Raw genomic sequence first — 16,273 nt, forward strand, 5'->3', positions numbered from 1 at the left:
ATGTGATGCTGAAGTCCAATACCAAGGTAAAGTTCTACCAGGCTTTCATGCTGAGCACACTGCTTTATGGAAGTGAGTCATAGGCAACTGACACCCACTAGGATGTCCTCTCCCAAGTCCACATTCCTAGCATCTTCCCATTCCTGTCTGGGCGACGTCTATGCTGTTTTGGTCGTGTACATACAACAGAAGATTGCAGGATCCCCAGGGATGTGCTCTACAGGGAGCTGGCTTCAGGCACCAGGCCCATTGGCAGACCACGTCTGTGTTATAAAGATGTCTGCAAACGTTGCATGAAGGCTGGCAACATCAACCCTGTTGTGTGAGGATCCCTTGGAGTCAACTGCAGCATATGCGTATAGAAAACAATCCAGCCCAAAATAACACCCAAAGATGTAAACAATAAACAATTTTAAATTATTTCCTTTCTTTAAAAAGTAAGCACATCATACATACATACACACACAGAGAGAGACATTTTATAGGCAACCATTCTAAACAAATGGCATCCACGGCAGGACAAAACAGATGTCACTATCAGTATTGCACTCGAGCGCTACCATATTCCCACAAATACAGTCTATTTTATCCATAGCCACTGCATAAAATAGGAGCCTTGGATGAAAGGCCCAACCACTCAACACTGGTGCAAACACCAACAGATCTGTTGTATTGCTGGTGTCCACAGCAAGCCCAAACAGGGATAGCGTTCTATGGAGAAGATAAAAGCAAAATAATCAGTGGGTTCAATTGGACTTCTTCCGTAGTATTTCAATGCACTCTTTGGAAGAAATGCAAAAATGAATGAATGAATGGAGCCCTAAAACAAATAAAGGATCTACTGCAGTGGCATATGCTGGGTTCACATGTATCACAAAAGCAATTCACAGGAAAACATACATTTATGATCTTTGGCTCATCAACGTACCGTAACGCAGACCTTCTTTCAAGAATCACTTTATTTCTGACAAATGTTTATATTTTCTATGTACTATCAGTTCCCCCCCTCTCAAGCGAACATACATTTATTCCATGTACAATGAAGACGCTCAAGGCAACATTACCAAAATTGTAGCCACGGGATGTTCAGAGGAGAAAAAGGAAAACATCTTGATGCACAGGTCCTGCTGTGCATAACAGCAATCACATTCCTTCATAATCACTGATTGATGGGATTTAGCAGATAAGCAGTGGAATCTGAAGAGTAACAAATAACCAATTCTATACATAAAAAGTGCAGTGTTTTATTGCCTATTGTGCAGAAGCTATCTGTTGATGATTTGTGTTGTTGTTGCTTTTTGCCATCTCCTGTTTAAATAATAAATAGAAGAGAAACTTCATTGTACATCAAAAAGTTATTTTAAGAAATCCTGCCTTTCAGTTTGCTTAATCTATTAAGACAAGCTGATGCCATCAAGATCTTGGCGTATTGTCACAGGTTTTAATAATAACTCATTCCTTACTATTCATCACCATTTTAACCTCTCCATTCATCTACTTTGAGGTTAGAATGCTCCCAAAGTTACTTTGGAAAAGCTGCAGAGATATAGCAGCTTTATATAGCTTGATGGCTTGGCAGCCTAACAACCGAATTGCTCTCATTGGCAATGGAAGAAACAGACTGTGGTGATGTTAGGCGTATATGTTGCACACACCTTGGTCCATTGTGTGTCTGTGTGTATGAATATATGTTCTACAATTTGACATTATAATGTAGAAGGAACATATTTGCTAAAGGAACACAGTTGGGGGGTGTCATCCTCACTTAAACGACCAGCAGCAAGATTGTGTCATTCATTTTATGAAAGCACTTGCATCTGCATAGGACGTAGAATCCATGTCATAATAATCTTCCAGTTTCCAATGCAACGTTTCAAAGGTGGGTCGTTCTTTGGGCTCAACGTTCCAGCATTGCAGCATGATGTTATACAGCTCTTGGGGACAGTTTTCTGGTTGAGGGATTCTGTACCCTTGATCCAGTTTCTGGAGTACTTGAATGCCTGTCAAACCTAAAACAGAATGGTTTTCAATAATAAACGAGGATGATGATGGTGATGATGAAACTAAAGCATGTATAAAGTGATAGTTCATACAGAGAATTCTCTGTGGTGATTCTACAAGCATCATCGATCTATAATGCATTCTCTTATAGGAGCCTCCAATTAATTCTTTTTAATCTCTGTGTGAACCTAGAATCAGCATCTTTAACTCCCTTCCTTCCTTCCTTCCTTCCTTCCTTCCTTCCTTCCTTCCTAGCAGATTAGCCTAGGTGCACAGCCAGTTGGCTAAGAAATCACAGAAAACTGAATTGGTTCCAGCTAAGCAAAATCATGGAAGACTGGATCCTTCAGTTCAGTGGGGCAGGGAGGGGACTAGAAAGACCCACCAAGGGTCTTTGCAATTACTGCTTTTGAACAGAGCACTCACCTGAATAAGGCATCTTTCCGTATGTGGTTATTTCAAACAGGAGTATTCCAAATGACCAGACATCAGATTTGATGCTAAACTTATTGGAGCGGATTGCTTCAGGAGCAGTCCATTTCACAGGCAGTTTTGTTTCATGTTTGGCTTCATACACATTTTCATTTCCTAGCTATCATATGCAAACAACAACAACAACAATTTCAGAATATAAACAGTGAATTTATAGGATTAGATGGTTTCAACAGCTGCCTGTGTAGCAGGTAGGTACTTTCGGGGGGGGGATGTTTGGTTCTATATACATTTTATTTTGCATAGAAGACAAGGGAGCTTGAAATTTGAAGTGGATTCAAACACATCCTTCAATTTCCTAATGAAAAGACACCCTTCAATTTCCCTATGCCTTTTTGTGATGCCTAAAAACTACAATTGAAGCACTTTCCCTCAAAGAAATCACCACTGCTGGTGTTAAGGTTGCGTAAGTCACAATATATTCCCACCCCCACATAATGAAAGGAGTAAGACTAACTGTACAGTTCCTCAGAAAAGGACACAGGGAAATGGGATGGGGTTGGAAGCAATCAAAATGGCACAAGAATGTGGGAGAAGGAATACTGGGGCAAAAATTGCAGCATTTAGCAGCCATACAGTGGTTTAAGTTCTAGGAACAGCCAAAAAAAATGGAGGGATTAAAAATATGCATGGATGGAGCTGTGCCCATCAAATGGGAAATGGAAAAGATCTTCAAGATAGAAAATAGGAATGAATGGAAGGATGGAGAATCTTGCAAACTGGTATATATGCTATAGGGGGATAGGCCCATGACTGGCACTACTTGAGGTAAGTGAGGATGGTCACGGTGACAGTAAAAGCTTTTTTGGTCTTGGCTGCAATTTATTTTTTTAAAAAACCTGTTGCTTGGATTCTAAGAAAACAGACTTTGAATGGGGGGGAATAGCCAGCTGTAAGCAGGGGGAGGGGATGGATAACATTCTTTTCATGAACTTCAATAATAATAATAATAATAATAATAATAATAATAATAATAATTTATTTATACCCCACCCATCTGTCTAGTTTCCTCAGACACTCTGGGGAAGTTAACCTATCTTAGGATTCAAGCTGAAACAACAGACTTACATGGACACCATGATCCCCCCCCATCCCTTCCAGCTACCTGCGCACTTTCCAAACCAATTCCAGAAGGTGATGGGGAGTCCCCGCTGTGGAACCATGCATGCAGAGTGCTGGATACAACCCAATAAATAGCATTTTCCTTCTTTTAAAAAGCTGTTATCTCCTTTTTAGGGCTCCATAGAGAGTACAGGTTATAAACCTCATATTAATTACCGCAAAATTGTTCATTCATTGTTAACCACAATGTCAAAAATCAATGGGATTTTAAAGATGTGCCTTGCCAGCCAGAGCTAGGGAGACAGAATTTTTCATTCATTCATTCATTCATTGGCCTTGTTTTGCCAAGCATACATGCAATATTGAAACGCCCTTCATTAATTGGGGCCTACCACTGAGAATCCTGAATTTGGCAATGACAGCAGCACAAGCCTCCCGCTGGCACCAGAGGCACAGGACTCATGTCTGGCCTTCCATGAGAAGACAAGGCGACAGCGAGAGCTAATGCATTCAGGAACCTTTGTTTTGTGATTAATTGCTGGCACCAAAGGGCCATTGACTTTGATAATCATCACTTAAACAGTTCCAGGACTAAAAATACAGACTGTGAGAGATTTAAATTAATATATTGGTTCAGAGTGGCACCGATTAATTTAGGCAAAGTAAGCTGACAGGCATCGGAGAATAAATGGAAAATTGTTTACTTGTAATTGAGGTTTTCAGGGGTTAGTCTCTTTCCTTCCTGAGACCTGTTTTCTAAGACTTTTATTGCTTGAGACTTGGGAAAGATTTAAATTAATATATTGGTTCAGAGTGGCACCAATTAATTTAGGCAAAGCAAGCTGACAGGCATTGGAGAATAAATGGAGAATTGTTTACTTGTAATTGAGGTTTTCAGAGGTTAGTCTGTTTTCTTTCTGAGACCCATTTTCTAAGACTTTTATTGCTTGAGAGTTGGGAGAACATTAGGATGCTTCTCAATTTTTAAATGAAGACTGCAGGTGCTGCTGCAAACAGCATGTCTTTATTTCATTTTCTTGATCTCCAGGACCAATTTTTTAAAAAAACACAGAGCAAAGGAAGAGTATACTTATCCCCAGATTTTAAAAAAGAAAAGAACTCCCATGTTACTGTTATTATCATTTCATTCACAGGCTACTCTTCATTAAAATAAAAAAAATCACAGAGTGATTCACAAGTAATAATATAAGATATACAGTGACAAACAAATAATATAAAACAACAACACCCCCCCAAAAAAAAACTATCACTTAGACACAAAACAACATTAAGATAATACATTCAAATAGACCGTTCAACAAATCAGGGGTTCTCAAAGACCTACTTCAAATTAACAGCATCATGACTAACCATAGAGCAGGATAAAGAAGTGTGACTGAAGTAAATTGTGAAATTGTACTACAGCCTACCTTGAAAACTCGTGCAAGTCCAAAATCTGCCACTTTGTAAACATTGTGATCACCGACAAGGACATTTCTGGCTGCCAAGTCACGGTGAATGTAGTTCTGAGATTCAAGATAAGCCATTCCTGAGGCAACCTGAGCAGCCATGTCCACCTGTTGTGGCAAACGGATCCTGGCTCCTGCATCATCTGTGAATAAATTGTAAGCTGAGTATGCATGCACATATGTATATACAGATTATGCATATACAAGGCCTGAGGCAGCTAGTCAGCAGGGACGACAATGTGATTTCGGAAAACAAAGTCAAGGATTGTATTAGTGCTACTTTGAAAAGCTTTTCAACACTTTCCCCCATTATCCATCAAATACAGAGAAAAGATTTGCATTCTAAAATTAGCACAGGAGAGAGATGACGACAGTGAAATTCTCATGGATGTGCTGCTGGGCTTTTATTGTATTTACCCTACTTTTGTTTTAGATTTAATATGTATATCTCACTTTTCTACTGCAATTACAATGCAGTATATACAGTATAATATTGGCTATACAAAATCCAAAATTTCATATGGAATATAATAACATCAGGAGCAAGTATATTCCACCTGCTGTTCCTCATGCCATCCTCAATGAAACATAGGCTCCAGGACTCTGACCCAGATCCCCCCAGATACTATCCTTCCCCTGGTATGTGCCCAAAGGCAGCCACTCAAGGCCCTAGTCCCACACATTTAGAGTCTCCCTTGCCACATCTGTCAAACAAAGAAAAAATAATAATTCCCTATAATGCCAATTTTCTATCATTTCTCTCTGGCAGGCACAAGTAGCGCACTGCAAGACCAAATGAGGAAACTGACAACCTTAACATCGCTTGTGGAAACCACAAGCCTTGTCCCAATGAAATAAATAACACTCACTTGTGAATAAGCATGGATAGGACTGTGCTGCTCAACAACTGTTAAGATTTATCTTCAAGTCTAGATGAAACATTACAAACACCGTATTATGTAAGGCAGGGTCTCCATAGTGAACAGAAACCTGCATAGGCTCTCCTTGACAACCATTACCTAATTGAGAGTATTTGTCCTATTGTAACAAGAACCTGAAATATCTATCATTGTGTCTTTCTTATGGCAATTTTATTTCACCTTGAAATGCAACTTACTATTTGCTATACATTCTGCACACTGCAGAAGCAACTTTTCCTCTGTAGCTTTTCCATCAATAACTGTTTGCACATCCACAAAGTAGTGATGTTTCATGTATTTACTTTCTGCCCAGCCTACAGATCTCATGAGAAAATTGTCTGCTTCATAGTATTGCTTATGTGATTTAAAGGTTTGGGCTTTTAAATGGGCTCTCGGGATGTGCACGCACTGCTGTGACATTACTCGTCTCTGAGCATGAAAGTTAGATTTCCCTGAAAGTCATACAACGGGATGGCAATTTAGTAGGGCAGCATTTTACTTCCGTTATCACATGGATCCACATGTGGAGCCTTACAGTAAATGAAAAGTTCATCTTCATGAGAAAATACTTTGTCTGGAAATTCTTGAGTTTCTTCAGTATACATGGGACAAAATTGGAATGGGGGCAATGGAATACAATTGCCCCACAGATTCAAAAAGTGTCACCAGTGTGGTGTAGTGGTTAAGAGCGGTAGTCTCGTAATCTGGTGAACCGGGTTCGCGTCTCCGCTCCTCCACATGCAGCTGCTGGGTGACCTTGGGCCAGTCACACTTCTCTGAAGTCTCTCAGCCCCACTCACCCCACAGAGTGTTTGTTGTGGGGGAGGAAGGGAAAGGAGAATGTTAGCCGCTTTGAGACTCCTTCGGGTAGTGATAAAGCTGGATATCAAATCCAAACTCCTCCTCCTCTTCTTCTTCTTCTTCTTCTTCACCTGGTTCAAGTTGGTCCCGGAAATTTCGGTCTGGTTTGAAATGCTGCAAGCCCCATTCCCACTTGCTAGCTTCCCTCTCTGGCTAGGTATGTCCACATCCCCAAGCAACTCCCTCCATTACTTGCATTTAAGAAGGGAGAAGAAATAACCAGAACTTACTTCACAAAGAAAAGTACATGAAGCTATGCTTCTGGCCATTTGCAGAAGTATAATTTCTTGCTGAGCATTATAGTACAGTACCTGAATCAGAAATAGGTCCCAAGGAGCATAACATGTGAAGTTTTTTTATCTGCTTCTCAGCTCAGTTCAGAAGGCACAGAAAGCTGCAGATGCTACTAGCATGTCTAGGAGCATCATTACTAGTTAAGGACAGGTCCCCCAAGGCCTCTCCTTTGTCCTTGTGGCTACCCCTGAATTTTAGAGAACCAGGCTTCTAAAATGGTTGCAGGGCCTCCATAAACTCAGAAGGCTTTCCACTTTGCAGAGTCACCCTCCACGTGTTGGAGGGCAATGGAAACAATTGTTTTTTTGGGGGGGGGATTGAGCTTGCACACTCATCTCTGCTGCCACCCCATGCATTTTCTCTACACATGAACTTTAAGTCCTAAAAGGCAATGTTTTATTGAGACTACTATTTATGTCTAATCCAAATACTGAAAGAACAGCGTCAGAATTGCTCCTGAGCACATCTATTCACGGGCTATTTGTCTTAGTTTTTATCTTTTGATTGTACAATGACTCTCCTGTAATTTTCAAGGCAACCACACGTCTCTGTTCTTATGAAGACAACACACCTCTCTGACAGGACAGACAAGCGTAGAAGACCTTGATGTCTAAAATATGAGCTGACAAGGCCCAAGCATGCTTAAAAGTTACATGCTTTGATTTGGAAGCCTTCATACCTAATCACAGGTGTGTAGGGGCTAGTTATGCTATCTCAGTGACAAGGAAAGAACACACCGTAATACAGATACTTTCACAGCACTGTTTGACAAACAGTTCAAAAAATATGACTCATAAGGGTGTACCATCCAAAACCTTTTAAACACAGCATGAAGAAAAGGCTTCACTCTCATCACCTCTTTCCATGTGATGACTCTTTCCATGTGATGAAAACAACTTTTTCCACAAATGCACGTTCAAGTGATAGGCAGAAGTATCGTGCAAGCAGTGATGTGAGAACTGGACTCAAGACCAGGAAGATCTGGGTTCAAATCCCTGCTTAATTCTTAGAATTTCTTCATCTAAACTACCTTAGGGGTGTTGTGGGGATAGAATATATATAAACAGAAATACAGAAATGTGGATAAGAAATAAAATGCAAAGTCCAAATCGGTCATTAGACTTGCCTTTGAAAACTACCCCACAGATCATTTCCTGTTAATCTATTTTAAATCTGCTACATGTTAAGGAAAAGTAGTCAATTAATCAGTACTTAAACCTGCATGCATTTTACAGACCATCTGTGATGGTATAGCAATGTACCGGAAAGAAAAAGCAAACAAGGTGCAATATCATCCTCACAACACGTTCCAGCAATCTCAGTGAAGTTATGCTGCTTGCAAAAGAAATAAGAGCAGTTCTTGCTTACAGAGGTAAGCTTTGGGAGTGTAGAGCTCCAGCGCCATTCAGCAGTGTAGTTTGGGCTCACGTCTGCAGGCTCCTGAACCTAATGCAATATTCAAAATCCACCCCTGTATTTGTAAGCTACACTCCTCAGATGCAGGGATTAAGTAAGACTCAAGCAGCTTGGGTTCAAAGGGCAGTGCAGATGGCCAAGGGATGGATCTTGCGAAGATGGAACAAGACCAGCTACAGATCACTTGTCTTTGACCCCTGCAGCCAATGAAAGAGTGACCCAAATGAAAGCAGAACATCTGGAGAAGCTTGGAGGTTTTTGACAGGGTTCTTTGGTGATTGAGAAAGAATGTGGAACATCTGTTTACCTGGCAGCAGCTAATGTAGAATTTTGACAACAAAATGTGTGTGTGTGTGTGTGTGTGTGTGTGTGTGTGTAAAGGGACCCCTGACCATTAGGTCCAGTCGTGGCCAACTTGAGAGTTGCGGCGCTCATCTCGCTTTACTGGCCTAGGGAGCCGGCGTACAGCTTCCGGGTCATGTGGTCAGCATGACGAAGCCGCTTCTAGCAAACCAGAGCAGCACACGGAAACGCCATTTACCTTCCCGCTGGTACCTATTTATCTACTTGCACTTTGATGTGCTTTCGAACTGCTAGGTTGGCAGGAGCAGGGACCGAGCAACAGGAACTCACCCTGTCGTGGGGATTCGAACCACCAACCTTCTGATCGGCAAGTCCTAGGCTCTGTGGTTTAACCCACAGCGCCACCTGCGTCCATATATATATATAATGATTTTGCTTTTCTGTTCTCTCTTTCACTCTTCTCTTTTAACACTATTTGGTTTTTAAAAATATTTTTTATTAAGTTTTTCGTTTAACATCTCAAAATAAACATTTACATAGTACCATATATTCCATGACTTCTCTTCTTCCCCTTCCCTGGTTCATTTATTTTACAATGTCCATTTTTGTCAGTTTTCCAATTTTACATCACTCAATTAGTTATTAAACTGTTGAATCTATCTAAATGCTACCAGCGTTTTCAAATGTGTAGTTATTTTCCATACATTCAGCAAAAAATTCCATTCCTCTTTAAATAGATACTTTTCCTGCTCTCTTAGTCTTAGTTAAACCTGCTAGTTCTGCACATTGTATTGGCTTAAGTTGCCAACGTTACTCAGGACCTCTCTCACTTTCCATTTTTGGGCTAACAGAATGCAAACTGCCATTGTTGCGTACATAAATAGGGTTCTCTAACACTTAGCAACTTCTGACTGCACCATTCCTAACAAAAATGCTTCCGGTCTTTTTGGGAAGGTTGTTTTAAACATTTTTTTCATCTCATTATAAATCATTTCCCAGTATCAATAATAATAATAATAATAATAATAATAATAATAATAATAATAATAATAATAATTTTTATTATTATTATTATTTATACCCAGCCCATCTGGCTGGGTTTCCCCAGCCACTCTGGGCGGCTTCCAACAGAATATTAAAATACAATAGTCCTTCAGATATTAAAAGCTTCCTAAACAGGGATGCCTTCAGATGTCTTCTAAAAGTCTGGTAGTTGTTTTTTCCTTTGACATCTGGTAGGAGGGTGTTCCACAGGGCGGGGGCCACCACCGAGAAGGCCCTCTGCCCAGTTCCCTGTAACCTCACTTATTGCAGTGAGGGAACTGCCAGAAGGCCCTCGGAGCTGGACCTCAGTGTCTGGGCTGAACAATGGGGATGGAGACGCTCCTTCAGGTATACTGGACCGAGGAAGTAATCTTTTCACATGCCCAACACATATGAAAAAATATTCCCTCCAAAAAGGGATGGCTGGGTAAGAGAACGGGACAATTTGATTTATTCCAAATGTTTTGGAATAGAAGTTCTTTTATTGTTTCAAATGTAAGAACTGTGAAGGAAAATAAAAAATAAAAATGTAAATAGTCTATCTAAACATAGAAAAAGACCACCTGGCCATTTTGTGGATTCCCCACCAATCTCTACAGCCAGTCAGAGTTTATTGAGCTGCTCATCTCTTTTCCTTCTCTTTTTTATTAGCGCATTTGCTATACTACAAGCGGTACACAGTATTGCTAAATGAAATGTTTCCTACTCACTCTGGAGGTATTCTAGCAGACTTCCATGTCTCATCAGTTCTGTAATAATATAAATTGGATCCTCTAAAGTGCAAACAGCATAGAGCTGTATGAGCTTTGGGTGTCTCAGATTCTTCATTATCTGTGCTTCCCTGAGGAAGTCTTTTGGATCCATTGAACCTGAAATGAGAACAGCAACAAAAGAAAATTAGCCCCTGTTATTAAGGGCCATCCTTGTCTGCCCCGCAGTCTTGTGTAAATGACGAGCGCTGCTGCCTTTCGCTTTGCAAAGTACGATGTACATCAGTGCAAATTCAAGTAAGGAATTCATGCAAGTGAAATGACAAAGGAGAACACAGGATTTGTAATTTTCCCTGGCTTTAATACAAAAATAATAACTCTAATAACTGTAGATAGCGGGTTATTTTGCCCATCATAAAGGCTATTGGTCATTTTATGACTGAAATGGTAGTCACAATGTTTTATTGGTTTAACTGCTGCTCCCGGATACTAGAAATGTAACCATGATTAGAAACAGTGCAATAATTTCCAACATCTTAAGTTGCCTGCATCAGATCAATTCCTCTAGGTACAAACCCAAGCAATAATGATTCGCCTCTTCCAAGCTACATTGTTGAAGCTCATTATACCTTGGAATAGAGCATGTTTATTACTTAGAATTATTGACCTTATCAGCAAAGGGGCAAAACACAAGGTTCTGATGCACCTATCATGCAGTAAACTTGCCAGACGGAGTTAAGACTTGAAAAGGACTTATAAAAGTAGTGCAGCTATAGAAGGGAAAATGCAATACTATACTAAATTCAGTGCTGGCAGTCAATAGAAAATAAAAGTGCCAATTTGCCTTCATGCAAATTTACGGTGCAACCACACTCAGAAAACTGTACACTTCTTGTCTCCACCCCTCAAAAAGACTATTGTAAAGCAGAAAAAGGCAACCAAAATGGTCAGAGGGCTAGAAAAATGCCATTATGGGGAAATGTTGTAACATTTGGGGCTTTACAGCTCAGTAGGAAAAGGTGATTAAGGGAGGGGACATGATGGAGGTACGGTATATAAAATGATGGGAAAGTGTGGAGAAGGTTGGTAGGGAGAAATTGTTTCCTCCCTTCTGCATCCTACTAGAACTTAAAGGTAAAGGGTAAAGGGACCCCTGACCATTAGGTCCAGTCGTGACCGACTCTGGGGTTGCGGTGCTCATCTTGCTTTATTGGCCGAGGGAGCCGGCGTACAGCTTCCGGGTCATGTGGCCAGCATGACTAAGCTGCTTCTGGAGAACCAGAGCAGCGCACGGAAACGCAGTTTACCTTCCCGCCAGAGCGGTACCTATTTATCTACTTGCACTTTGACGTGCTTTCGAACTGCTAGGTTGGCAGGAGCAGGGACCGAGCAACGGGAGCTCACCCCGTTGCGGGGATTCGAACTGCCGACCTCCTGATCGGCAAGTCCTAGGCTCTGTGGTTTAACCCACTAGAACTTGGGATCAACCAATAAAAGTGAATAGAGATTCAGCACAGACAAAAGGAATTAGTTCTTCACACAGCACAGTTAATTAAACTGGGAAATTTGCTACACAATGCAGTGAGCACCAATCACTTGGACAGCTTTAAAGGGGGATTAAACAGATACAGATATTCATGGCAACTAGTTGTCATGGCACCATTGGCTCCAGTGTCAGAGGCAGTCTAAATACCAGTTAATGGGTAACACAAGAGGGAGTGTGTTGTTCTGGTCATGTCTCTACCTAAATATCCATTGGACAGTCAGTATGGAATCCAGCCTATCCTCGCAAGGCATTATTTTGTCTGAAACCCACCCACCCCTTTCTTACAGGAGCTTCTGGAAAATTAAAGGGCTTCTGGAAAATATTCAACAGCAATTGCATCCAGCAGCAGAGCTGGTGCCAACGTACATATAAATAGCTGTTACAACATGATGAGTGAACCTGTCTTACAAATGCATCTGGCAGCATTTTTTTTGGGGGGGGGGATACAAACCCAACATGGATGTATTAATAAAATATCTTAATGCTTCATGGGACTGCATTGCTTTTATGAAGATTGCTGCCAGTTTAATTAGGAATCTTGTGCCTCTCTCTGTGAGGTTAATTGAAGCCCTTTCTAAAATGTAGAGGCTGCAGACTAATCATTTAGACTTTTAATCCAGCATTTGCAGGATCAAAGATCAATTTTTAACCAATCTTGGGTAGGGAGGATGGTTTGGAGTAAATGCAGTTTTATCTTATGAAACTCTTTAATTGTACAACATTGCAACCATCAGTGTTCCTAGAAATAATTTCCCTATGCTATCTTTTATTAAATGGATAAATTGTTTCCTCTCCTACTTCACAATAAATATTTTATTATTACACTTCTATAATAGACCAACACTGTGTACAATAAAGGGCATATATTCCAACAAGTCTTTGACGGGTGCCTTTCCAATCATCTGCCAACATGAAAATAAATTTAAAAAAATATTTATGATAAGTTGTAAATAAAGTGCTCTAAGTGCTTTAAAGACATGAATTAAAACAAATAGATGTTTTTCCCAGGCCTGTTAATACAATCAATTTTTAAAAGACAACACGTGATATACATGGCTTGAACAAATACATCTGATATTACTTTCAAATGCCCCATGTACTGTATATTGCCAGGAGAATTAAAGTAAATCTTGTCAGTATTCAGGTGATATTTTTTTCAAAGGACAGTGGCTATTTGCTTTTCTCTTTAATAAAAACTAAAGTGAAATCCTGTGGCCACTAGCTTCAGTTGCACCATTGCTCTGCCCAAAATGTCATGTCACTAATCACATTTTAGCACTGCAAATAGATCTAAGAGAATTTATGATTAAGAGGAATTGGAAACTATAATGGGCTCCACACAGTCAGATACCCCTCTCTACTTACCATCCAGGCAAACAAGAAGCATTATCAGAGTTCAATGACACACTCCAGCATAAGCAATTCTGGAGGGTGCAAAAGCTGTACCAGTGAAGGGTTTGGTTTGGAGTGAGTGGTTTGGGGAGAGTTGTGGGGGCCACACTGAGAAGTCCACAGGCCTCATATTTCCCACCCCTGCTCTAGGCCAATATAATCATGATGTTGCAGCTATGTGTTGATTGGTTCCTTATTTGCATGGGGAACAACAGCAGCAGTGGCGTACCGTGGGTTGTCAGCACCCGGGGCAAGGCAAGTAATTTGCGCCCCCTAACCTGTGGATTTGCGCCCCCTAACCCGTGGATTTGCGCCCCCTAACCCATGGATTTGCCCTAACCCCAGATGTTGCGCCCGGTGCGGCCGCCCCCCCCCCCTGCACCCCCCACGCTACGCCACTGAACAGCAGTGCACAATGTCATGATTGATGGGTGGCGTGTTTAGGGATGCCACTAGAAATGGCTACATTAGCATTTGTTTTTCCATTTCCACCTTTTTTGGAATGTTTTTTATTAGGTTTTCGAGAATAAGTAACTACATAAGTAGAAGATGTTGTCTGTTGAATAGGGAATGCAGATACAATTGCACAACACTATTATACTGCATTCCTAAAATCATTATCTGTTGACACTGATGCTATGTAAGTGCAAATGATCACAGCTGCCTTATACCAGTATTAGTCCTAGTAAATGCCACATGGTGTTTGCAAGCTTCTCTCATTTATCCTTAGGTGTGGTATATTGTTACTTCGTAACTGGGAAAGTGGCTTGCTTTATGCTATTCAGTGCATGGCTAAATAACTGGCAAAACTGAAAATTGCCACCAATGAAGCAACTAGATTCCCCAAACGTATGATAATCAAATAGGTGAAAAGAGCCCAAATGAGCCCTCGCCCCACCAGGTTCAGAGAAATCCCCTAAAATCAAAAAAAGGATTGTAGTGGATATTTTTTCCAGACGTCATATTGCATCACAAGCTTTCACTCCTCTAAGTTTAAAAAGGCACTCACAACACAAGACAAGAAGGAAAAATTGTTGCTTGGCTAGAGAACTGAAAAAAGCCCCTCTGGCTTTGCAAAAGCTCGTGCACATATCTAAGAAGGCACTTCAGACTGATATCCTTGTACATAAGAGCTTTTAAAAGAATGGAGGAAATAGACTGATAGAAATTAATCTCAACAGTAAATAGCTGCAATTCTGGGTGCATTTTCAAGAACATAAAGAAAAAGAACCATTATATGCTTTAAAATAATATCTGCCATGAGCAGAAGATGAACCAGTTTTATTTTCATCATCTACTCCCACAGTGAATCTATTTGTCCTTCGTTCTTGATTGTGTAAGATCTTTTGCACCAAAAACAAAATAAAAATTGCTAGGAGAATAATCGAATTCAATGTTTGAATGAGCAGGAAATGCAGTATACACAATGAGGGCTACAAATAACATTTTCAGTTTGTTTGTCAGTGCTCTCAACCACCCATACATTGAAGTAAATCTTGATGAAATCAAGACTATATTTAGATTTTATGCAGATTTTGAGGGTGAAATAGTCAGAGGTGTTCTTCAACATACCTGGTTTTAGCGTCTTAATTGCCACCGGTGTGGTATTGTTCCATAATCCTTCCCAGACCTCGCCAAACTGGCCAGAACCTAGTCTTTTTAAGAGCTGTAAGGAATTTCGGTCTATCTCCCACTGATCCACAGTTTGGTATGACAAATCATAGGTTGCTGGAACTTCTGTCTGCATAGGAATAAAAATGGCACACATAAATTATGTGCTTTCCTTTTTTAAAAAAACAAACCCAAAACAACTGTATCTATGCAAGTATACCGATTTAAGAGGGTGTCTGCTAAACAGAATGCGGGGGGCAGTAAACCAAAGAGAACTTCCACAAGGAGCCAGGTGCTTCTTTATATGGCACTTCTTCCCATGAAAACAGGAACGTCCGGTCTTAATGATGAAGCAGAGGGAAACTATTGCTTTGGACAGCAGACCCTAAAGGCCAGAGCTACTTCCATTTTCTATTTTATTTTTATTTTTTAAAAAACAGGGGAGCATCATTTCGTCACTTTCAAAGATATCAAGAGCTGGTACCTTTTCCTGGTTCCACAATGGTCCCCTGCAGTGTGAACTGGCAGAAACAGGCAGTGACGGATGGACTGTCACTGTTTACCGTTGGGTTCTTCTCATTACCACAGAAGCCACGGCACCATCCCTTCTCCTGTGCAACCACACTGGCGATACGCCAGTACTGGCCCATTTTCTGAGGAGTTATGTTATTGTAGGGAGTGGCACAAACCTGCACACTCTGGGAGCTTTTTACATTATATGTTGACAGGAAAGGGTAGGGTCCATTCTGCTGTGTCTCCCATTTCCCCGATATAATGCATGGATCCAAATGCATAGCTGTCCCATCAAAAATAAAAAAGGTCAACTTGTGTAGCAGAATCAATACAGTCCATAGAAATCAGGGGGTAGTTGCCCAAGTTACAGTTACAAGACCTTTATTATTAATTAACACTGTTTCAAATTAACATTATTTGAAAATGTTTCTTTCACTTACATGCAATCTGTACTGCTTTCAGGAGATAGGACCTTTTTTCAAGGATAAGCAAAAGCTGTGCAATCATAGGCAACACTGTTGTATGTTCCATCTTAGTTTGACTTATTTCTTTGCTTTTTAAAAATATATTTTAATTCCGCTTTTTAGAAGGATCTCCTCACAAAGCAGCAAGCAGAGCATAGAGCAACAATGCAAAGGG

General features: G+C 40.5%; 1 protein-coding gene across 1 annotated transcript in view; it reads right to left on the reverse strand.

Annotated features, from left to right (window-relative positions):
• Positions 1–396: 396 nt before the first annotated feature.
• Positions 397–16,273, reverse strand: part of FRK (fyn related Src family tyrosine kinase) — a 35,851-nt gene continuing 19,974 nt past the window's right edge. The window contains exons 4-8 of the mRNA XM_083608619.1: positions 15,083–15,251; positions 10,573–10,731; positions 4,986–5,167; positions 2,428–2,593; positions 397–2,009 (exon numbers count right to left, since the gene is read on the reverse strand). Of these exons, the coding sequence (XP_083464745.1) occupies positions 1,795–2,009; positions 2,428–2,593; positions 4,986–5,167; positions 10,573–10,731; positions 15,083–15,251 (891 nt within the window). The 3' untranslated portion in view covers positions 397–1,794. The remainder of the gene's footprint in view (positions 2,010–2,427; positions 2,594–4,985; positions 5,168–10,572; positions 10,732–15,082; positions 15,252–16,273) is intronic.

This window comes from Podarcis filfolensis, assembly GCF_964270895.1.
Source record: "Podarcis filfolensis genome assembly, chromosome: 3".
Lineage (NCBI taxonomy): Eukaryota > Metazoa > Chordata > Lepidosauria > Squamata > Lacertidae > Podarcis > Podarcis filfolensis.